Source organism: Onthophagus taurus, chromosome 11, assembly GCF_036711975.1.
Source record: "Onthophagus taurus isolate NC chromosome 11, IU_Otau_3.0, whole genome shotgun sequence".
Taxonomy (NCBI): domain Eukaryota; kingdom Metazoa; phylum Arthropoda; class Insecta; order Coleoptera; family Scarabaeidae; genus Onthophagus; species Onthophagus taurus.
In genome coordinates, this window is record NC_091976.1 from 19,105,918 (window position 1) to 19,131,998 (window position 26,081).

At 32.7% G+C, this 26,081-nt stretch overlaps 1 protein-coding gene across 1 annotated transcript in view; it reads right to left on the reverse strand.

The window, feature by feature from the left end:
• Positions 1–26,081, reverse strand: part of LOC111424114 (out at first) — a 149,586-nt gene that overhangs the window by 100,530 nt on the left and 22,975 nt on the right. Inside the window, exon 2 of the mRNA XM_023057545.2 lies at positions 7,859–7,972. Coding sequence (XP_022913313.2) covers positions 7,859–7,972 — 114 coding nt within the window. The remainder of the gene's footprint in view (positions 1–7,858; positions 7,973–26,081) is intronic.

Below are 26,081 nucleotides of genomic sequence, written 5' to 3' on the forward strand. Positions count from 1 at the left end.
GGTTGCTTTTTGATTTGTAATAGAGCCGCAAATTTTTATTTAAATACTTTAAAAGTGCTGAAAATGGCACAAATATCAATATTTGAATATTTAGAATGTTATTGATACATTCGCAATATGTATGTTCGTTTTAAATTATGAGGCAAAAATGTAACTGGTTGGAATATTTGCGCCTACAGCAATTTAATAAATGCCCTCGTAGTATTCACATCGAAGTATTGAGCACTTTTTCGGATATTTATTTCTATTGAGGCTCGTCCGATCATTAATTTTATTAATATTGATATCGAGAACTTTCCATTTATTTCCATTACAATGCTTTAGATTTTTTTATTTTATTTTTTTAGTGAACAAATCATTAGGGTTAATTGTTCGAAGTAACTTTCGTTTAGTTAAAAAAACTTCGCGTGTCAAAACTTCATTAAACTTGCCGAGAGACCAGTTTATTAAGTATTCCACGGCAATTTAAGTAACTTTATAGATGATTTATCGCACTATTCTTCCAATCAAATAATGATCGAGAATCGAAGCCAAACGATTCCCGAAGGTCCCACTTCCTCGTCCATATTCTCCATACATACATTCAGTGACACGACTAATCATACAAAGTACACCAGATGTCCGTATCGATTCGTTAAAGGTCTCTTTGGCTATCGGAGAATTTATGCTAACCGTCGAGAACATAAATTGGAGGTCTGGCACCGGATAGGGATAGGGAGCAGCTCTTTACTGCCGTTTGGCCCTTGTGGTCGCCGCAGAGAGAAATTTAGGGTGACGCTGACAAACAGGTTGTAGTAAGGTCGGGAGAAGTTAAACTTTAGGGAACTACCGAGAAACTAGGAGTTTTAACACTTCCCGTTGAAGACGCTTAAGAAAAAAGTCAATAAGTTTTTTTTTTACTTTTAACTTCAGAAAAATCGAAAGGACTATCCTACCCTGGTGGGTTACGTAAGAAGTGGTCATCCAAACATAACCTGGGGATAAGCCTGGATTAAACGAAATGCGGATTTAATGGTCTCCTTTTCGAGACTCGATTCGGTGCAGGATTTCATCTTTGATACTATCATCAAGTTACTTTTTTTATTTTTACAGCTAAATCGATCTTGCGTGTTTGATTTAATTAGAGATAATTAAATAATTATACTGCAATGTTAATATTGTACTGTTAATTTGATGAAATTAAATTAAACGTCCGCGTGATTGTAGATTTGATTGAATAATTATCTTCATTAGCTAGCGAATAGTAATACAATTTTTGAATAATTTTGGTTAACATTAACATAAAACGATTGCGAAAATCATGTTGAAGCACGGTCAGTAATAATGCAAGCTTGTTTTCAATTAAGATCGGACGTCGTTGGCGTCGCGATGCCGCCACGGCGTTGCAATAAATTGAACCGACGCCAACCAAATCGAGTACACTATCGGACGTCGAATCCCCAAATGAAATCAGCCCATTAAGTCCGTATCCCATTTCGGTGGGATACTCCTTATATTGTGTTTGGACGAGTGGTTTTAGATTCGATCTTGTTTGTATAACCTTTTTTTTAGGAATCGATTTCAAATATTTGTACTTTATTTACTGCGATAGATGGTTAAAATTGATTCATACTGATTTTTCCTGTATTTTTAAAACAAAACAGATATAAAGTTGTTGAATGTTGAGTGGAAAACAGTGTTTAGTCTTTTCGTTGAATAGGTCAATCCCCTTTTGCCTATACCTTCGTCTACAAAGTTTTCCGGTCTCAAACTCGCTTTAAATTACGATCCCCAACCGGGAACCATTAAAACTTACCAAAGGTTGTTATCAGAGTTGCCAGTACGATAAACTACTATGATACGAATCACTCCCACTCAACTGACTAACAAATAAGCACAGAAAATGTTAAAAACTTAAATTATCTGTTTGTATAAAGTTGTAAATAAGTAATAAAGTAAACCATCGATATAACGAGCTTCCTTTTTTCAAGTTGTTGATGGTAATACTGGGGAATCTGAGCATGTTACAAAAAAACTTTTAAGACGAAAGTTGTAGCAAATTTTATGCATAACAATATTATTCTCTTGCACTTTTGCTCTCAGACCCATAGATACCAATATATATACGAAAATTTTACGAATTACTTGTTTTTTCAAGGTGTTGATGGTAAAACTAGGGAATCTGAGCATGTTACAACACAACTTTTAAGAAAAAAGTTGTAGAAAATTTTATGCATAACTTTTGCACATTCGCTCTCAGACCCATAGATACCAATACATACACGAAAATTTGACGATTTATTTGTTTTGTTAACTTGTTGATGGTAGGACTAGGGAATCTGAGCATGTTACAAAACAACTTTTAAGACAAAAGTTGTAGCATAATTTATGCATAACAATATTATTCTTTTGCACTTTTGCTCTGAGACCCATAGATACCAATACATATACGAAAATTTGACGAATTACTTGTTTTTTCAAGGTGTTGATGGTAAGACTAGGGAATCTGAGCATGTTACAACACAACTTTTAAGAAAAAAGTTGTAGAAAATTTTATGCATAACTTTTGCACTTTCGCTCTCAGACCCATAGATACCAATACATACACGAAAATTTGACGATTTATTTGTTTTGTTAACTTGTTGATGGTAGGACTAGGGAATCTGAGCATGTTACAAAACAACTTTTAAGACAAAAGTTGTAGCATAATTTATGCATAACAATATTATTCTTTTGCACTTTTGCTCTGAGACCCATAGATACCAATACATATACGAAAATTTGACGAATTACTTGTTTTTTCAAGTTGTTGATGGTAAGACAAGGGAATCTGAGCAAGTTACAAAACAACTTTTAAGACAAAAGTTGTAGAAAATTTTATGCATAACAATATTATTCTTTTGCACTTTTGCTCTCAGCCTCATAGATACCAATACATAGACGAAAATGTAAAAAATTGACGAATTACTTGTTTTTTCAAGTTGTTGATGATAACACTGGGGAATCTGAGCATGTTACAAAACTACTTTTAAGACAAAAGTTGTAGCAAATTTTATGCAGAACAATATTATTCTCTTGCACGTTTGCTCTCAGACCTATAGATACCAATACATAGACGAAAATTTGACGAATTACTTGTTTTTTAAAGTTGTTGATGGTAAGACTAGGGAATCTGAGCATGTTACAAAACCACTTTTAAGACGAAAGTTGTAGAAAATTTTATGCATAACAATATTATTCTGTTGCACTTTTGCTCTCAGACCCATAGATACAGATACATATACGAAAATGTGAAGAATTACTGACTTTTCAAGCTGTTGATGGTAAGACTAGAGAATCTGAGCATGTTACAGAGCAACTTTTAAGACAAAAGTTGTAGCAAATTTTATACATAACAATATTATTCTTTTGCAGTTTTGCTCTCAGATCCATAGATACCAATAAGTATAGACACGAAAATTTGACGAATTACTTGTTTTCTCAACTTGTTGATGGTAGGACTAGGGAATCTGAGCAAGTTACAAAACAACTTTCAAGACAAAAGTTGTAGCATAATTTATGCAAACAATATTATTCTGTTGCACTTTTGCTCTCAGACCCATAGATAGCAATACATATATGAAAATTTGACGAATTACTTGTTTTTTCAAGTTGTTGATGGTAATACTAGGCAATCTGAGTAAGTTACAAAACAACTTTTAAGACAAAAGTTGTAGAAAATTGTATGCATAACAACATTATTTTCTCGCACTTTTGCTCTCAGACTCATAGATACCGATCCATATACGAAAATTTGACGAATTATTTGTTTCTTTAAGTTGATGGTAAGACTAGGAGAATCTGAGCATGTTACAAAACCACTTTTAAGACGAAAGTTGTAGCAAATTTTATGCATAATAATATTATTCTGTTGCACTTTTGCTCTCAAACCCATAGATACAGATACATACACGAAAATGTGAAGAATTACTTGTCTTTTCAAGCTGTTGGTGGTAAGACTAGAGAATCTGAGCATGTTACAGAACAACTTTAAAGACAAAAGTTGTAGCAAATTTTATGCAGAACAATATTATTCTCTTGCACTTTTGCTCTCAGACCCATAGATACCAATAAAAATACGAAAATTTGACGAATTACTTATTTTTTCAAGTTGTTGATGGTAAGACTAGGGAATCTGAGTAAGTTATAAACAACTTTTAAGACAAAAGTTGTAGCAAATTTTATGCATAACAATATTATTCTCTTGCACTTTTGCTCTGAGTCATAGATACCGACACAGACGAAAATGTGAAAATTTGGTGTATTACTTGTTTTTTCAAGTTGTTGATGATAACACTGGGAAATCTGAGCATGTTACAAACAACTTTTAAGACAAAAGTTGTAGAAAATTGTATGCATAACAATATTATTCTCTTGCACTTTTGCTCTCAGACTCATAGATACCGATCCATATACGAAAATTTGACGAATTATTTGTTTCTTTAAGTTGATGGTAAGACTAGGGAATCTGAGTATGTCACAAAACCACTTTTAAGACGAAAGTTGTAGAAAATTTTATGCATAATAATATTATTCTGTTGCACTTTTGCTCTCAAACCCATAGATACAGATACATACACGAAAATGTGAAAAATTACTTGTCTTTTCAAGCTGTTGGTGGTAAGACTAGAGAGTCTGAGCATGTTACAGAACAACTTTTAAGACAAAAGTTGTAGCAAATTTTATGCAGAACAATATTATTCTCTTGCACTTTTGCTCTCAGACCCATAGATACCAATAAAAATACGAAAATTTGACGAATTACTTATTTTTTCAAGTTGTTGATGGTAAGACTACGGAATCTGAACATGTTACAAAACAACTTTTAAAACAAAAGTTGTAGAAAATTGTATGCATAACAATATTATTCTTTCGCACTTTTGCTCTCAGACTCATAGATACCGATCCATATACGAAAATTTGACGAATTATTTGTTTCTTTAAGTTGATGGTAAGACTAGGGAATCTGAGCATGTTACAAAACCACTTTTAAGACGAAAGTTGCAGCAAATTTTATGCATAATAATATTATTCTGTTGCACTTTTGCTCTCAAACCCATAGATACAGATACAGGAAAATGTGAAGAATTACTTGTCTTTTCAAGCTGTTGGTGGTAAGACTAGAGAATCTGAGCATGTTACAGAACAACTTTTAAGACAAAAGTTGTAGCAAATTTTATGCAGAACAATATTATTCTCTTGCACTTTTGCTCTCAGACCCATAGATACCAATAAAAATACGAAAATTTGACGAATTACTTATTTTTTCAAGTTGTTGATGGTAAGACTAGGGAATCTGAGTAAGTTACAAAACAACTTTTAAGACAAAAGTTGTAGAAAATTGTATGCATAACAATATTATTCTCTCGCACTTTTGCTCTCAGACTCATAGATACCGATCCATATACGAAATTTGACGAATTATTTGTTTCTTTAAGTTGATGGTAAGACTAGGGAATCTGAGCATGTTACAAAACCACTTTTAAGACGAAAGTTGTAGCAAATTTTATGCATAATAATATTATTCTGTTGCACTTTTGCTCTCAAACCTATAGATACAGATACATACACGAAAATGTGAAGAATTACTTGCCTTTTCAAGCTGTTGGTGGTAAGACTAGAGAATCTGAGCATGTTACAGAACAACTTTAAAGACAAAAGTTGTAGCAAATTTTATGCAGAACAATATTATTCTCTTGCACTTTTGCTCTCAGACCCATAGATACCAATAAAAATACGAAAATTTGACGAATTACTTATTTTTTCAAGTTGTTGATGGTAAGACTAGGGAATCTGAGTAAGTTATAAACAACTTTTAAGACAAAAGTTGTAGCAAATTTTATGCATAACAATATTATTCTCTTGCACTTTTGCTCTGAGTCATAGATACCGACACATAGACGAAAATGTGAAAATTTGGCGTATTACTTGTTTTTTCAAGTTGTTGATGATAACACTGGGGAATCTGAGCATGTTACAAAACTAGTTTTAAGACAAAATTTGTAGCAAATTTTATGCATAACAATATTATTCTCTTGCACTTTTGCTGTCAGAGTCATAGATACCGACACATAGATGAAAACGTGAAAATTTGACGAATTACTTGTTTTTTCAAGTTGTTGATGATAACACTGGAGAATCTGAGAATGTTACAAAACAACTTTTAAGACAGAAGTTGTAGCAAATTTTATGCATAACAATATTATTCTTTTGCACGTTTGCTCTTAGACGATACCTACGATACATACAGGTTGTCCGGTATCTTCCGCATCAGAGCGTTTAACGACGACCAATGATTCATTTGATTAATCGAAAAAGTTTATTTCTCTTTCCATGACGAATCTATTGGTGAGTACACGTGGGAAACGAGTTATCATCGGCGTAGCGGACCGGCCGAGGGGGCACCGATTACCTGAGTCTGTTTAAACATTACAACAGTTCGTTTAAACAGTTTCCGTGCGGTTATTATAAACATTTCGAAAAAATTTTATTAGAAAGATCGTTTCAGAATAATGTATCCTACAACCGTATAATGTTCTGATACGGAAGATACCGGACAGCCTGTATAGGAAAATGTGAAAATTTGTCGAATTCCTTATCTAGCAGTCTTAAGATGTACGGTTAAACCCGAATGTTTCTAGTTCTAGGTTTACTCTTAGTTCTAGTGCTAATTCAAACAATTAAAACTAGCACTAGACCTAGAACTAACGGGTTTAACGCAACATAACGGGTAGGGTTGGGTTGAAAACTTTCTAGTTCTAGGTCTAGTGTTAGTTCTAGTGTTAGTTCTAGTTTTAATTGTTGTTCAACGCTGACGTCACGAACGGGCCTTCGAGCTGTGCAGTTATGCTCGAGATGCTGAACGAAACGATGTGAATAACTGTCCGACTTTTTGTGCATTAAAATTATTCATATAACGGGCACTCTTCCCCGTATTAATCCGATATATCGAAGTTTTACTGTAATTTGATATAAAAACTTGCTTTAATTTCTCTAAATAAAGATTTTTTGAAATTCTCTCATTTTTTGTTAAAACTTGTATAAATGTATAACAATGCAACTGACCCATTTTTCAGTTCAGAAAACTCTAGTAGCGGATGTAAAAAACAATTCTCGAGTGGAAGACACGAAATTTATCGTAGGAAAAGGTTACAGAGAAAAGAGATGCCGGGAGAGAATAAAAACGACCTGAAAAATTACCGTCGGCGTTTTATGAAATCCAACAACAAATAGGTCAGCGTTTAAAAATTAAATTCCACTCAAGGGGTTATTTTTCCTCTTGGCGAACTTTCATAATATAAAATAGGTTTTAAGCCCGACGAAATAAAATAGCCATGGACGGAAGGCACCACGAGACGAAGAAGACGTTTTAATTAAAAACTTTTTCTGGGCGAAAGGGTGAGAGAAACGTCGACCTCGACGAACAAAGCTTCGTGCCCTTTCTGCATTTGTACTAAACAGATGGAGATCTCTAGAAATTGAGGAAATACTAATTTTCAAAACCGAATCGAGTTGCTTTTTTAATTAGACCACTCCATTGAAATTCAATTATAAGTTATTAAGTTAAACAAGGCCAAAAGTTTTTATATAGATATCAATAGCAAAAAGATTTCGTGCCAAATGAAAAATATTTCAATTTATCATTTTAAATTAAAGACAACGTGAAGCGATCTCACCCGCAATAAAATTATACATTCGGTTCTTATGGGCCATTAGATTTGAATTTAAAATAAGGCACTTATACATGTTTTACTTGCATTTTAGCAATTTTTATTCCCGTTCCCAACGATAAAACCGGGTAAAACGCAAACGAAGACAATTTTTACAAGTTTTTACTTACGTTTCTAAAATCGATAAGTTGCGTTACGAGGGTGCCATCGGATCTTTGAAATTCAAGACTGACGGTGTCGAAGCTAACGTTAGCCGCTATGGTCTCTTGAACGACGTCCCCACCCTGAAAAACAAAGTTGCACTTATAAATAATTGCGAAACCGGTATGGATACGACGGAAAAGGCGTGGGTTGCGACCCAACTTTATTATTAATTGCGGGCGCAAACTCTGCGCCCGGTGTCAACTCAAAATTGGATTACCAACTGTAATGCCAACAATATCTACCTTGGGGGCGCTGGAACTCGGTTTTCTTATGGCCAGGACTTCGACAAACTTGCTAGGAGTGCCTCGAGGGGCGCAACCCCCGTCTTTCGAGAAGTTAAAATGCGCCATCCAAAAGGGGGAAAGAAACGTGGGACGGCGTTTCTGGGATTATTCAATATTTAGGTATTCCAATTTTAGATGTAGGAAGAATCTAACGTGGAAGGACTTGAATAAAAGTTTTAACATGTAGAAAAATTTCGATCCAAAACTAATAAAACAAATTGATACCATAAAAGTCCACCTTCATTTTATTTTCATTCCCTTCCAATTTTCCCCAATAACACACATTTCCTTTCAAATAATCATTTTTATTGGATAAACAAATTCAGTTTAATAAAAAAAAACAACACAACACAAAAATTCCTTTCAAAAACAATGTGCTAATGAACATTTTGTTTTTGAACTTTATTAACATTAGTAACCCAGTTCACGCCCTAGCAAAATGAAGAGGGTGTAATTTTAAAGGGGTAGTTTTCAACGATACTGTTGAAAGGTGCACCGAAAGCGACTCGGCAGGTAGAAAGTAAAAAACAGGAAACAAAAAAAATTTAGTACAATGACGTTTAGAAAATGCGCGTTCGTTCGTACTTTGATGTGTCCTCGCACAAAAGGTCCGGTTTTTCTGCACCTCGAAAAGCTTCTAGTTACGAGCGTATCGTTCGTTTGTCGACCCGGAGGGTTAAAACTGATTGTTACAGCCTCAATTTAAGTCGAAAAGCTCTACCGACCGACTTAACTAGGCGAAAACTTCCCGGTTTATCTGCTGCAAGGGACGTTTCTAAATGAATACGAAGAGAACCGAAGTAGGGACTATGATAATTAGATAGAGCAATTGGGATTTTTAAATGCATTTAAAAACATTTTTATTTACTAATTTAATAGGAATTTTAAAAAGTTCTTTAGTATTAAGAAATTAGTATTAAACAATTTTATCAAAGAATTGCTGAAAATAATGGGTAATGATTTATTCAAGAAATGAATAATTTCTTTAGAAATCACAATTTAACATTAAAATTTAATGTTGAGAATGCTAATTTAATAGGAATTTTAAAAAGTTCTTCTGTATTTTTTTTTTTTTCAATTAAACGCTTTACTCTAAAAATGTTATCAAAGAATTGCTGAAAATAATGGGTAATGATTTATTCAAGAAATGAATAATTTCTTTAGAAATCACAATTTAACATTAAAATTTAATGTTGAGAACGCTAATTTAATAGGAATTTTAAAAAATTCTTCTGTATTTTTTTTTTAACAATTAAGCACTTTACTCTAAAAATTTTATTAAAGAATTGCTGAAAATAATGGGTAATGATTTATTCAAGAACTGAATAATTTCTTTAGAAATAACAATTTAACGTTAAAATTTAATGTTGAGAACGCTGTGATCATATAACCATATCAGGAAGAAGATCAGTTCTAAATTAAATTTCTCAACGTCATTACAATGGTACACGCAATTCATATAGAAGAATTTAATGATCTATTCTATGAAGATATTGATGAATTATTAATCGACAAAGCATTAAAAAGAGATGAAATGCTAAAGATTCTTGAAACTCCTAGTCCCACAAAACGTAATGTTAATGAAGGAAACGTTTCTATTCTAATCCAAATGAGAAACGCGCTGGAAAGTTTCAAAGTGAATTGAAGTTGTAGACGACGTTAAAATAGTTGTATAACAGCTTAATCAAGACATGATCAACCTGATGCGACTTGCATCGCGAAATGATAAATCATGGAATATAAAGGACTAAGAAATTATTATGGAATTGAATAGGCACCGAATAGATCATCTAGATGAACAAAAGGAGAAGGTGATCCAGAAAATGTAGCAACTATGTATTGTTAGGGGATTTCAACATCAGGCTCGTCAATGATGCTATCGGCTGTGTAAAACAACGATAGAACAAAGAATGCTGCAGCTAAATAATATCTGCTTTCCAAAAATCAAGAATCAACATAAATCCATCTTCTCAAATATCAGTGCCCAAGAGATCCCTATGGAAATTGCATGACGTTACAAAAGAAACGACGAACAAAAGAATTAAATAAAGAAAAATACAATTTAGAATCCTTTGACAATGAGGGTACAAGGTCCCTGTATCAGAACAAACTTCGGAGAAAAATAAATAATAACAGAATTGCAATGACAGATAGTGTAGATGAGGTGTGGAGAAAAGTAAAGCGAAATATATATGAGGCACCAGAAAAATCTATAAGGAAAAGAAAACAGACCCACTGTCAATCTGTCATAATTTTTAAAATTCTATAGTATTTGAGAAAACAACTTTTTTCTGTTTTATCAACCTCATACAACGGTTCGATGATGTGAAATCACGTGAAATCAAAAGATGACTAAAGTTCGTAAAATAAAAATCAGTCGAACCCAGAATAACAATATTATCAGCCATATATAATAACAACTATACCAAGATTAAATTAGACGATGAACCAACACAGGAACTCCGGGTTGCATCAGGTATACGGAAAGGAGGCAACCTAAGTCCCTTGCTTATTTAAATTCATTATGGATAAAATCATCCAGAATGTTAAAGAAACAACATAGGAATATACCTTAGGAGCTGAAAAAAGAAAGATACTACACCACACAGATGATGCAGTACTTATTGCCGGCTGTTAAGATAATCTGCAGTAACAAATTTTATCAGACGATCACTAAAACATGGAAATATCATTACCAAAAACAATATTAATGACTATCGACAAAGACTCAATGCTTTGTAAACTCACAGGCAGTAAACGACTGGCAGGAACATAATTATCATAAACGAAGTGGATACAACAGTTGAACAAAGCCGGAAAGATCTCTGGGTGTTTAGGGGACGTAACATGGAAAAGCAAATCTATAACCACTAAAAGTATGGTGACATATGGAATTGAGATAAGAACAGATACAAGCACGTAGCAAACTTTCAGAACAACTGAGATGCGGTTGATAATATAATAGGTGTCGATAGGTATTAACCATTCCATGACTCCACCTTCACCAAACAGTACTATTTGTGTTTCATGAGCCATGTTGTATTTGTACAACTCAGGTAATGTGTTTAGGGTGATGGATTTCTTCCAGTTGATTTTTGATTTTAATGATGTTTCTAATGTTATCTTGAAAAACAGAGTTACGTTTCTTGGCAACAACGCTATTAAATGGTTTTCTCACCGGCAGAGTGTTGTAACGCCGACTCAGTGGGTCGTATTTGCGGACTTCCTTAATTGTCTTCAAGACATGTTAGTCTTAAAGAGTTTTGGATTGGAATCAGTAGTTCTAGCGTATTCCATCTTCTTTAATCTATCTTAATCTAGTTAATTCACCTTAACGTAGTGATATCCATAGAAATCCATAGATCGAAAAATAATCGTTGATATAATATCTAGCAGGGACGGAATAATGTCTTGGAATGCCATCTTGGTGGAAAAATAAGTCCTGCTTGAACTAAGATAACATTATCTTATACGATGTGGAAGAAATCCAGTTGGCCCCTTAAAAAAGTAAGTCTAGGAAAGAATTCTGCACTATTCGTATCCACAATGAGGAAGAAGAATAATAGAATTTTCTTTATTTACTTGTCGACTTATAAAATTGTCCTTCCTTCAGCGTCAAATTTTGTTAAATTTTATTCCATGATTTTTAAATTTAATCAAAACGTAACCTATGATACTTTGGCTAAGGAGTTGTTGATTAAGACATGTTGCATTACAAATTTAATGTCAACTATTGTACGAAACTTTAAACAACTTTATCTTTCACAACATAAATCTCCATATCTTAGAATTGAATAGCGTACGAAAAACAATAAATCAAAAGAAAATAATGATTTGCATTACATTAATTCCATATCAAATAAATAATAGAATTTCTTATTACACTGAACACGAGATAAAAGGAAGAGTTTTAAATTATTCTGATTACGGCATTATAGTTCAGGGGCTTTGTTAATTAAAGCATGCGTAAAGTCTAATTACCGGGTAAGCAGGTTTTATCATATTTTCGTGCTGATAGATGGAGGCAAAAGGGGGAGAGAATCGATAATAGAATACTGTTGCACATGCGAGAGGCATTCACGCACTGTAAGCTATTGCAGCCATAATATGAATGTGGTTTAACACATTGTATTATGATTGAAAATACCAACTGCAAACCTTTCATACCTCAGGAATAAAAGGTATGCTCAATTCGAAATTTTACAAAACCATATCTAATATTCAGATATTTACCTTTTTGAAACAAGATTCAAATCCATACAGATTCGCTACAATAGAGATATTCCTCGACGATTAAATATAATAGGAATTATCTCTCTATAAACTACGTTTCTAATTTTGAATAGCAACCAAACTCCACGGCTAACTAATAACTGCTAAAGCGGAAAGGATTACATCACCAAAGTGTCGCCAAAATATGCCATTTACGCATGGATATGAAAAGAAATAATTTTAAATAATGGAAAATTAAATGAAATTGAAATAAACAAAAAGAAAAATAAAGTTAAAAATTGCTGTAAAAATACAATCTATCTTAGTAAGTTCTATTTCTCTGCAATTAATTCAGCCTTTCAAAAATGTCGTATAAATCTGCCAGCTTTATTTAGAAAATTGGCCAAATATTCTGCATTTCGGTGTCTATCTCCTTGGGAAAAAAAATTACTTGGCCAAATTCTTCTATAATGCAACAAAGATTAAAAAAATCTTGCATTTAATGGATGAGATTTCATAAAATTTACCTTATCTACCGCATATTTTAACACCTGATTCAGTACAAAACTTAGACGCTTTGACGCAAGCGCTTCTCTATGAATAATGTAACGGGCCCATATTATGATTTGGTGCTTTGCTTCGAATAAGCGCTTGTAATCCTCTATAGCAGCCAGACATGGAATACAGACACCAACACAGTTAGGCCAATTCAAATTATTTTCAAATATGAATGTATCAAGAACCTCGAACGGGTAATAAACATAAACGTTATGTTCATAAACATCTTTTTTGAGATTATTGCCATCTATAATATCATCCTTAATAATCTCATCATCACTGGACCAAAAAAGTTTCCATACCATACCACAATATTTCTAAGTTCCACAAACTTATCTAATATAATGTTTATGACATAAATATTATTGCAGGAAACATCTTAGTAAGTGTATAAGGAAGTAGATGAGTATCACAAAAACAAAACTTTATTATAGAAACAATGAAAGCAAAAAATATCTAATATGGATATAAAAATGTAGCCAAAAAATTTACATTTTCCATTCTTGTAAAATTATCGTTTCAAGCTGTTCATTTCCAATGGTCTTACATCTTTTAGGAACTTTTTGGTACGTTTTCCATAAAAAATTCAGGTACACAAGTTGATTTCTATAAACACCAAGTTCCAACTCCTTCGGCGAAGCATTCGAAAACACTTCCAGCTCCATGTTTTACAGTAGCACACACATTTTCTGTTTTCAAGTGCTTATTTTTCTTCACCAAATCATAGTTCTTATCAAATCCAAAGATATTCATAATCATCAGAACATCATTCAGAATACATCTTCTTCAAGACCAGATACAAGACTCTACAAATGATGAGAACAGTGGAGATGAAAGCACTAATAAGAATACAATGGAAAACCCTACACGACAGAATACGGAACGAAGATATCAGACAACAATGCGGAATACAGGACATAGGAAGATGGGTGAGACAAATATAAAGAATGAAAGATGTTCAGAATACAAGACTACCAAATAATTGTACTTTCCTGTTTTTAGGTGTGTGGGCATCAAACTTATTGTGAATTATGAAACATCTGCAATATTTCGTGGCGTATAGATTAAGGGTCACTGTCATACATAATCCTTATCTAAGCCCTTCAATTATAATTCTGTTGTATTGTTGTATCTTTAGTATCGCTTTAGTACTCCTACATTATAGTAAATGCAGGTAACTTAGATAAAAACATTCTTGTAGAGGCGACCCCCAATTTCTTATCCCCTTGATAGATCAATAGATAGAGTAGTTAAATTACGAAATATATTAAATTTATTTTTATAAACTCCCTAATAAAGGTGCTTAATCAGTTTAAGAGCATATTGATGTATTCAATAAAGCTTTGAAATCCAATGTGAAAGGTCATTTTATATTTTATAATCTCACTAATGGTGTGCAGCAATCTGATGATACTAAGATATACCTTTGATGTCATTTCACATATTACTAATATCTTCTTGGATGGAATGACTTCGTGTCAAAGGAATCATTGATATACTTCATGGTTTGAAACACAAAGTCATGTTTGTGTTGGGTTCGAAACGTCGAATTTCAAATACTTCAACTCTTTTAATTCAAACATCATCCACTTTGATGGAGTGACTATTCTGCCAAAATGAAAATAACTAAACACAACTGAAAATCTAATGAATATTAAAAACACGGGTTATAATTAAACAATTGCGTGTTTCTATAGAATATTCCATTTCTATTCGTTAAACAATCAGCGCTGTGTGGAATTTGTACAACAACCACAAACCAATTCTACGTTTCAGAGGGTTATCACATATTTGAAATAAATATTACATATCGATCAATAAAGCATTGTTAAAATAATAAAACAAACATATTTGCGTAAAAAAATCAAATTTGTTTAAATTTCAACGGGAAATCAAATTATCGTTCTTTTTACTTTATTTCGCTGTTGTTGAAGTAGAAAAAATCGTGTTGAAACGTGATTTGTGTACGAAAAGTCGTAGAAAAAGTGTTGGTAATGAAGTTTTATTCAAAATCGCCCTTGGGGGAGTCTCCGACAGAATGTATCGACCTCATTCCATGTATATGGGACCGTTTTGTAGCCCGAACAGTGCGGGTTTAACTTGTAAATAGAAATGGAAAACTCACGTTTTATTAGAAAAATAAAATAAATTTTGATACGGAAAGAAAAATTTAAATTAATAATTACTAAGCAAAATTTTGATTACACCTTTTTTTGTGTGGGATTTTAATTAAATCTAGATACTTTCAGAACAATTTTCCTACGCAAATACAACTTTGAAGGTTTTAATTAAAATTTTCAACTTCAGACCGAAATATCTACACATAGTTGCCCCGTATCTAAAACCTACACTAATAAGAGAACGTGACTTATCATCTAAAAATCTTAAAGCAATTTTTTCGTTCTAAATTTTTTTCGTTTTAAAATTTCCCCATTATGTGTTAAGAATGAACATGAAATAGAACATTTAATTTGGTTTTAACTTAACATCAAGAATTAAATCAATTCCAATGGGATACGACGTGGTGCGATGAAGGTTCCCTCGGGAACCGTCCCGCAAAACCGAGCCGTATTTATACGTACGGTAGAGATTTTTACGTGACCCGATTCGCTAATGGGGTCGTGTCAAATCCAGAATTTAATTAATCAAATTGTCGTTCCGTTTCGTGAACAACGACAGAACTAAACGAAAAAAAAAATAATAAATCAAGTGAAATTTAATATGAATGCTACACCAGTAACTTATAATTTTGTACGTACATTTTAGATGAGAAGTACTTTTTATAAACATTTGGGTACATTTAAAAAATTTGTAATGGAATGGTCCATTTCGCCGAAAAAGTTAAAGCTTTCCAAAAAAAAAAGGTGAAATTAAATCCGCGCGTGAAAAAGGCCTTAATTACAGGTACTCGAATGGCAATTAGGCTCGTAAATCGCAACTGCTAGGCAAAATAAACTCGGCCTCGTTTCGAATTACACTTGCTAAACACGCGCTGCGTTTAAGAATACTGGTTGGTTGCTTTGTTCTTTCTGATTACAACTTTTTTTATATTTGTATCGCTGTAACTCTTAATTAATGTTTAATGAAAATTTAATACTACAATTACAATTTATATATTATATGTATTAAATTGTGATTTATGTTCACATATAAAGTTACTTTGACTAAAATCATGGCCAAAATTATTTGATAGTTTGAACGCTACTAACGAATGAAAATTCTGGAGGATTGGTTGATGGCAAACACCTGGAGCATTTATAATAGATTTTGCTGCATTGTGGAACATGTCGACTAAGATTAAAAAATGTGGCCGGATGAGCCAACGGAAAACCTCAACAACCAAGGTATAATTAAATTTGAATTTGCCATCACACGTTTACCTTTGAAATGTTAAGGTAGAGCCCAAAAAGAAACAAAAATGAAGAAATACGCTGAAAATTGTGTAGGACGCTACCCAATCGACCAAAATGCAAATAACATCATCCCTAACATTACCAAAATCTGCGATAAGTTAAAAAACTTACAACGAACCACAGTGACGATGCAGCACACTGGTGGAATGATTACATAGCGGAGTCAAGAAGAAGTGGAATGACCTGAAATGAAAGACGACATGTATGAAAGAGGAACAATGAACAGCAGAGAACGACTGAAATGAGGTAATTGAAACTCCAATTATACAAAAGTAAGAAGAGAAGTGGAGGGATTTAGGCGAAGAACTCAACAAAGATATACGGCTGAAACCTTATTTAATAGTCATGAATAGATTGAGACTAAGCCTACCAATCGTGCCTGAAGACGTTTTCAAATAAAAAAATACATCATAAAGGACATTAAAACCGATAACCAAGTTATTCCCTTCTATATCAATTTTCGAAGGCAAGCAATACGGATCTGGCAACATAACATCAGAGATACTGGCGAGCGGCATAGATGGGAAAGAGAAAACGTTAACATATATACCAATTTCTAAAGAGAGAGCTACAGAATGGAATCTCTATCAAATCTATCAAAGAGAAAGACAATAGCCATAAAAAAAGACTGAGTCTTTGACATAACTAGTAGAGTATCCCATTTCTATGGAACACTTCTACGATGAAATACTGAGGTCAAAAATAGATCTTGGAGTCAGAATGTGACATATGTGGACGATTTACTCGTAGTAATAAAGTGGAAAACAAGAACGGAAATAGAGAATAAAGCAGGACATTCGCCCGGAGTGAACCTTAGGAAACTGGAAGCGATTGGCATTAGGGCGGCGGCCCATTAGAAATGGTAGTATTAAAAGTTAGAGGAAAGGCACACAGAATGAAAGTCAAGGTGATGTAAATAGAAGTCGAAAGTTAACCTATGATTAAATATCTAAGGCTCTACCTGGACAAAGAATTTAAAATGATCACCCACATTCAAAATCGAACCGAAAGGGTTACGAAAATGCCAAACATTTTGCGAAGAATGAAACAAGAAAGGAAGTTTTAAGACAAATATTTAAAATAAGAAAAGAGGTAGACGAGCCAATATCAGCCAAGTAGGAGCTAACAGAGAGGGAGGTCCGAAGACGAAGTCCCTATACAACCGCCCCCCTATGCAGGTTAGTCAAAAAATTGTGATAGAGACCTAAAATATACAGGATTTCTGTTATTTGTTTTGCTATTGATCGACGGGGAGTCCGCTTTCAACCTTCTACTAACTTAAAGATAGCTTAGAAGAGAACTAGTGGAGAGTATCTCGTCAACAGGATTGGATATTTTACCTACAGATATAAGCTAAGTAAATCTACACTTCTATATTAACATTAAGACTCTATCCCGTTCACTAAAGGTGGAACAGGATACTAGTTTCATTCATTTTAAGCAATATCTAATATTACGTTTAATGCTATCTAATTTTATTTCATTACTCAGAAATCGAAAATAATCCTCAAAACAAACTGGTTTAAGCTGTCTGTATCTATTACCAGATTTATTGAACCTTTAATGTACCTATGTCGCTCTAATGATATAGGTTCTGGTTTGTAGCTATAACATAATCTGGATCAAAAGTCATATCCGCGTAGTTAAAATGAAACGGCAGATGAGCTAGCACGAACGGAACTTTATTGTTATCTCTATGGTTAAGGCTAAGAATACATTAGTACTTAATCGGAGCAGGATCAAGATTCAACAGTCAATATTCACAATTTTCTGCCATATACAAAAGACAAGGAAACAGAAGAGCACGTTTTATAAAATTATTTTCGGTGAGAAAAAGTTGTTTGATCCACCTACACAATATGAAAACTTGCTTAATTTAATGTTAATATGAAATATAAATAGTAATATACAGTGTGACCCGTTTGAAAGCGGAACACCCTCGTAAAATTTGTATTTATTATCTGATTTCGATAATTTTTTTTTTAATTGTAGAGCGTAAAAAACTGTACCTTAGGACAAAGAGTGATATTTTTCTTAAAAAAACCAAGGCCTACATCAAAAATGGTTACAAATTAACACCGTTACAGATAATTGAAAAATACAATATTTTATGAATTTATTTGATCAGATGGAGTAAACCATGACAAAAAAGGAAATAAAATACAGCCAATAATACAAAAACTATTTACATTTGTAACCATGGAAATAAAAAAATAGTTATCTAGTAAACCATGGAAATAAAAAAAAAAGAATTGAATTCTATGAAAGTGATTTAAAGCATCACTTCTGTCAGTTTTGTGCTTATAAAAATTTTATAAAAAGTATGCAATTTAGTGGTGTAATTATGGAACGACTAAGTGTTAGACACAAAGTTGAAATTGTACGCCTTGTTGGCGATAATATTCTTTCGAAAAGAAAAGCGGCTATAGAATTTAATAACAGGCATCCAGATTTGCCTCCGGTTAGTGCTAGCACCGTTCACCGGGTAAATAAGGTATTCAACGATACAGGCAGTGTATCAAAACAAATTCTAAAAGTTCAAAATCCACGCCGGGAAATTAGAAATAATAATCAAATAGTGGAATATTTTCATAATAACCCTCATTCGAGTTTGAGAACGGCTGCCATAGATTTAAATATTCCAAGAGAATGTATTAGGTGCCTTACAAAAAATAAAATGAAACCCTATAAACCAAAATTTCTTCACACTTATGAACCAAGAGACGAAGAGAGAAGACTAGAATTCTGTTTATGTGTTATCAATGTGAATACTTGGAAAACAGAAACTTTTTAAGGGAAATTTTGTTTAGCGATGAGGCCACGTCACAACAAATGGCGTGGTGTCATCGCAAAATTCAAGGTATTGGTGCACAGAAAATCCAGAGTGGATCATCAACGCAAGGCGACAGTATTCGCATAAAATAAATGTGTGGTGCGGAATACTTGATAACAGAATTATTGGTCCATTTTTCTTTGAGGGCAATTTAAATTCAACAAAATTTTTGAATTTCTTAAGAAATGAGTTTTCGAATGCGCTAAATAATTTACCACCTCTGGTATGTGCGAATATAAAATTTCAATTAGATGGGTCTCCCGTGCATAACGCAGTAGTGGTAAAACGTTGGTTAAATGAAAATTTTGAAAATCGATGGATAGGAAGAAATAGTCATCTTATTGAATGGCCGCCAAGATCTCCTGATTTGACACCACTCGCCTTTTTTCTTTGGGGAATCCTTAAACAGTAAGTTTACAGGTCAAGGACACAGTCGCTAGATGAACTGCGTGCTAGAATAGTTCAGGCATGTGCAGACATTACCCCAGAGCAACTGAGGAATGTAACAATGAATGCACGAAGAAGGTACAATAAATGTATAGAACTTAACGGTGGATTGGTGGAAGCAACAGACATTTAACTAGTTTTTATTTTCTATTAATACCTTGAATGTTGTTTTTTCTTCAATTTTTTGAATTTCTGTTAAATAGTTTTGTATTATTCTCTGTATTTTATTTCCTTTTTTGTCATGGTTTACTCCATCTGGTCAAAAAAATTCATAAAATATTGTATTTTTCAATTATCTGTAACGGTGTTGATTTGTAACCATTTTTGATGAGATTTGGTATATGCCCATTTCAAAAGGCGCTTAATGCAGTGGTGTACTCAGATTTTTTGTAAACAATTTCCTAATATGATTTCTTCATTTTTAGCACCTAAACAGTGAAATAGTAGGCCTTGTTTTTTTTAATAAAAATATCACTCTTTGTCCCAAGATACAGTTTTTTACGCTCTACAATAAAAAAAAATTATCGAAATCGGATAATAAATACAAATTTTACGAAGGTGTTCCGCTTTCAAACGGGTCACTCTGTATGTATGAGTTGGAGATCTGGAAGGTCTCGAGGCAGTTAGAGGACTTATCTGATCAGATTTATGTGAAGATATTGAACAAGCAGAAGAAAAAATAGCAACAATACAATCAACATAATTTTTTTAATCACTTATATATTTTCTGTCTGCATTTTCTTAATAAATCGTTTTCCGTGATTTAAGGCAAAGTTCCTCTTCGCATTATTATAATTCAATTAGATACTTTTCAACCAAATTTAAAAAATCCCTCTTTATTTGTTTACAAAATAATAACTAAACAATAAACTTCCGAAAATTCTTTTAAAGTTAATCCTTCTCAAACATTTCAAAATACGTAGATATAAATACACGGATTTTACATTAATGAAATTAGTAATATAAATATTCATAAAATCTATTGAAATACATTTCCATAGTAAATCATTGAGATTATAAATTCATTTCTATTCAAACTCATATTTGATTGAAAAGCAATTGGAGGCTATTCATTGAAATATCGATTTTGATGTGTACGGTTAAAACAAAGAATTTATTGTTAAAAATGTTTAAAATATATCGTTTATGTAGACCGAGAGCATCTGGTCGGCACGCATTAAGATTAAATTTTCAAACGAGAGCCTTTATTACGATCGATTTTTCAGGATGGTTTGCCGCAGGTGCTTTGAACAGGTCAGAACAATTTAACCTGCGATTAGAGCCTTCTTTCTCTCTCCCACGCGCTTTGTGGATGAGATCGGCTTTTTATCTTCTGGAACACGTACGGATTAATTTGATTAAATTACGAGGCGTTCATCCGAGTATTCCAAAATTTAACGATAAATTGACGGTTCGATATCGTTCGTGGAGTTGTTTTGGACGTAAAGGGATGAAAACGTGTGGGGTGGGTTATGGAGAATACCCAAAAAAAGAGGTTTGGTAAACACACGTTCGTAATATACGCGCCGGCAGGGTTTACAGTCCATTTGTTTTGGAAATTCAATCTCTTGGATGAGTTAAAATTATTTCTCGTTGCAGAATCGATCTGTTTGCGAACGTTTAATTCGATATTAACGCGAATCGTATAATGAAACTGTGTTGTTAATCAAACGAGGGGTTTGGTCGTCAGAAAATTATACGGGATTTGTTTGGGCTTTGCGTAATTTATTTACGGTCTGCGTAATGATCCCCCCGACTACTGCTGTACCATTGATCCTAATTGACGGTAATGAAATACGCAGTTGATAGACCGTTAAATAGATTTTTTGAAATAACAAATAATGAGAATACAATTTTTTATGAAATAATTAATTACACTTTACCACTAAAATTATTTATTTGAATTAACACATTCAAAATTGAAGCGTACAGTGAATCAAAACATCACGTTGTGTGATGTTGAAAGGTTTCTGACACAATAAACACAACATTAAATTTGGTTTCTAACAGAATATGTAATCAAGTTTTGTAACAACCTTATCTAGACCGTTTGTGATAACTGAAGCCTTAGAATTTATAGGACCCATTATTGCTAATGTAACAATGTAAATCACAAGTAGAATTAATCAATATAAAACTTCTAGCTTGTCAATGTATCACTGAGCGGATTTCAAATCACTTCAACTACCGAAACGGAAACCTTTCCAGGTCTTTAATTCCATCAACGAAATATACAGTAGTATAGAGGCTTACAGATTCCAGCTAACTAACAACTAGATCCCGCAAATTCCCCGAAAGGGCCCTTTGAATAAAATCAATAATTACAACACAATAGAAGTGACTATGTATCTAAATTCTTATAATTAAATGGAGTTAATGAATATCATACTAGAATGAAAAATATCCGATGTTAGCTTCTAAAACTTAAATCATATACATAGGAAAATCTAAGGGGAATAACCTTAATTGTGTACAACACCAGGAATCTTAGAAACCGAGTCATGCATAGTTCACAATTATTTCTTGGAATATTTCCAAAGTAGTATAAAAAGTAAAACACATGGAATCGCAGAATTTCAAATTTGAACACACGACAAACTGTAATGTTAAAAAATGTTAATGCAATACTCACTTCTCATTGGCCACAATCCAGAATTAAGTAGAAAGATTTCAAATTCACCAAGTTGTTGACATCTTTCAGTATTTGAAAAATAACAGATTGCATTTATATCAAAAAATATATACAAACTATTAAAGAAGTGTAAAGGGGTCTGTGAAGGCTTAAAATTCATTAAAACTCGAAAAAGATCTTTTAGACGTACCATGGACAGGATATGGAAACTCTCTACATCATTTGTTAAAAGTGTTACCGAGGAAGATAATTTTAAAAAATATACTAGAGGAAAGTGCTCAACTTTTTGCTATGGACTGAGGATTATTATGAGAATATGGCAATGTGATTTATTGATGTAAATGATGCGGCATTTACATTCAAGAATCATATTGATCGGTGTTATACCGTAAGAACTCGTAAACTATTCGAAGTTGGATCAGTTTATGCACGACATATCCTGGGATGCTATTCTGACAATTGATGATGCATCGGAGGCATTGGATAGTCTAACTTTGAATATTAAAAAATTAGTTATAGCTGCCTCAGAAACCAAAACTATCTCTAATAGATGCAAAAAGCTAAAACCATGGATGACCGAGGATCTTCTAAGGAATATGAGGTACCGTGACAAACTTAAAATAAATCTTACTAAGTTTTATAGTATTGAAGTTAAAAATTATTTCAAAAAGTATAACAAATCTATAAAAAAAGCAATTAAAAAAACAAAACTGGAATGTGCTAAAACAAAAATACTAAACGTTGGCTGGTAGGAGTGGCAAAATGATTTGAGAATGCATAAATGAGTTCACAAATAATGTACATAACAATTTTTCAAAAATTAATCAAATTGTTAACAAACAAGGTTAATAATTCTTGTGACATGGCAAATTGTTTTAATGAATATTTTACCGAAGCAGGACTTAAATTATCAGAGTTAATTGATAAATCTTACAATTATGATGTACCCCATATAAACTACTGCCCAAACACGATTTTCTGGAATCCTGTTACAACAAATGAAGTGATCAAATATATTCATGAACTTAAGAACTGCCTTTCTACTGGCCCTGATAATATAAATAGTATTTTTATAAAAAAAATATCACACTTTATTACTTAATCCTGTAAAACGCATTATAAATAATATATTTGAATCTGGTTTAACCCCAAAGCAATTTAAAGACTCTATAATTCCTATTTTCAAAGCAGATAATCAATTAGAAACCTATTTCCCTCACAAATAATTTCTCAAAAATATTTGAAAAATGTTTAAAAGCTAGATTGATATCTTTTATAAATACTAATAACTAGTCCGAACCAGTTTGGTTTTAGAGGGGGTCTTAATACTCAAGATGCCATTTTAAACTTAACTGACCGTATCCAGACCAATTTTGTAAACAGTAAAAAAACTATTGTTGTCTTTTTGGATTTGAAAAAGGCATTCAATACCGTACCTCATAGTAGGCTCTTAGATAAATTGTATAGATTGGGCATGAAAGGTACAGCCTTCAACTTATTTGAAACATACTTATGTGGCCGAAGGCAGGCCACTAAAATAAACGAGTCAACAAGTGAAGAGAGACTAATACAAGTAGGTGTACCCCAAGGCACAGTTCTTGCTTCAATTCTTTTCAATTTATATTTTAACGATCTTTTACAATTACCTATAAATGGACTCTCTATTGCTTTTGTCGACGATGTCGCATTACTATTCGGCGGTGAGCACTGGAATGAAGTTGAAGGAATTGCAAACAATGAATTAAATAAGCTAGACAATAACCTTAAATGGAAGGCACATGCGGAAAGTCTAACTAAACGCTTAAGATCAGTTATTCCAAAATTCTATGATTTACGCAATATCTTGAATCATAGAAATCTAAAGATGCTTTACTACGCGCTTGTTCAATCTATTTTATTCTATTGCCTCATTGCATGGGGTGGAACGTACACAGTGAATCTCAAATTGTTAAATGTTGGTCATAGATATGTTCTAAAAATAATGAACAAAAGAAAAAGAACATACCTTCATCATAACTTCTTCACTCAGAACTTGATATATTCTCATTAAAATACATAAGAATCTGTATAATCCACACTTCCAAAAATCTACACAAACATAAATTTATACAACACCCTCATAGTACTAGAAACAAATCTGGTAATCGTTTAATAAAAATTTTATAACAATATTCCTAAATCTATAACACATTCCAGTAGTTTTAGCATTTTTTGTAAAAATGCCAGCGACTACATTAAAATAAATAAAGATCTTTTCATTCATACATACTCCTCGAATTCGGCGGCCCCGGCGATTTCACTGCTTTTGTGTTTTTGTAATGTTGCTTTCATGTCATATAATTTTTCTTTTCTTTATTATATTATAATTAATGATGTATCACAGACGTAATTAAACGTCTATAGCACCTATCAAAGAGTAAGTAGTACATTTTGAAATTTATACAAGACACAAAATTACATTTGTTTTTGACTATGTATCTCAATTGTACTTTTGTTGTGCTTTGATTTAAATAAAGTTGATTTGATATGAAAAAAAAGTATCAATACAATCTAGAAACAGAGATGCCTATTTTACAGTCGAAGCAGTTACAAACGTCAACGTGCTAATATTGATCAGGTACCCGAAGTGGAACAACTGTCGGTTAAGGTTTATTTATTTGGGATAGAAACAAGGAAACCCCATAATAATATCCATAATAGTAAAAATGAGTAGACCAAAAATACAATAAAAAGATATAACTCTGACATGCACATAAAGTAGAGCCAATGAACTAGGCAAACTAAACTGAATGCAATAATGCAAGCATGTGTCATAACTTCTGCAGTGAGCTATCTCTACAAAAATTACACTGAATGAACACAACACAATTTTGTTCGTATATAAAATGGGGATAAGCTGATGTTGTAAGCCGAGTAGCGTACACATCTCCTCAACCAATCTTGAATACAGTCAAACATATAAAGTAAACACAGGCATCCAATTCGGTAATATAATCAAGAACACTTGTTGTCTTTCGCTGTGCAATATTTCATTAAAAAAAATTTTTTTTCGAAAAATATTATGATTTGGAAACATCATGGAATATAAAATGGACAGATTAGAGAAATAACAAAAAAGAGTGATGCTTGTAGTGTATTGACATCAAATTTCATCTATTCCCGTGAAAAAGTCGAAAGAAAAATGAATACGTTTTTATCGCAATTTCGACAAAAAAGTCTGAAATGGAAACAAAGAACATCTATAAAGGAACGTGCTTTGTCTAATAAAGGTATATTAAACTCGTATGTGAATCTCCAGTAATTAAAACTTGTAATTTCACGACAAACCTTTCATGTAGTGAAATTGCATTTCTGTTGATAGATCTTGTTACGAAATTTTTGGTCTGATTAAATTTCTAAATCCACTTCCATCTTCGATTCTTAAATCCAATAAGTTAGCACAACTGCATTGCATTCTATTTTGAAAGTAGCGACGACCGACGTTGCTGCCGTGTAGATAGAATGTTAATAACAATATAGGAAGCACATGGAAGATTTTGATCCATTTCATCAATGCGTGACATTCTTTCATGGAATACGAAAACGAATAGGAATATTTTGGCGAATACTAAATAAACATTTAGTAGTGTTGATTTATAAAAGATCTTATATTCTAACGATAAAACTTAATCTCATGTTTACTGTACGATGTAATTCCACAACATGAAAACTAAAAATAAATTTAGAAGTAAGAACTATGCCATCCATCATTTACATTCAATCAAAAAAGAAAGGTGAAAACAGTTGTGTATAGCAAAGTGTGCAAACTAC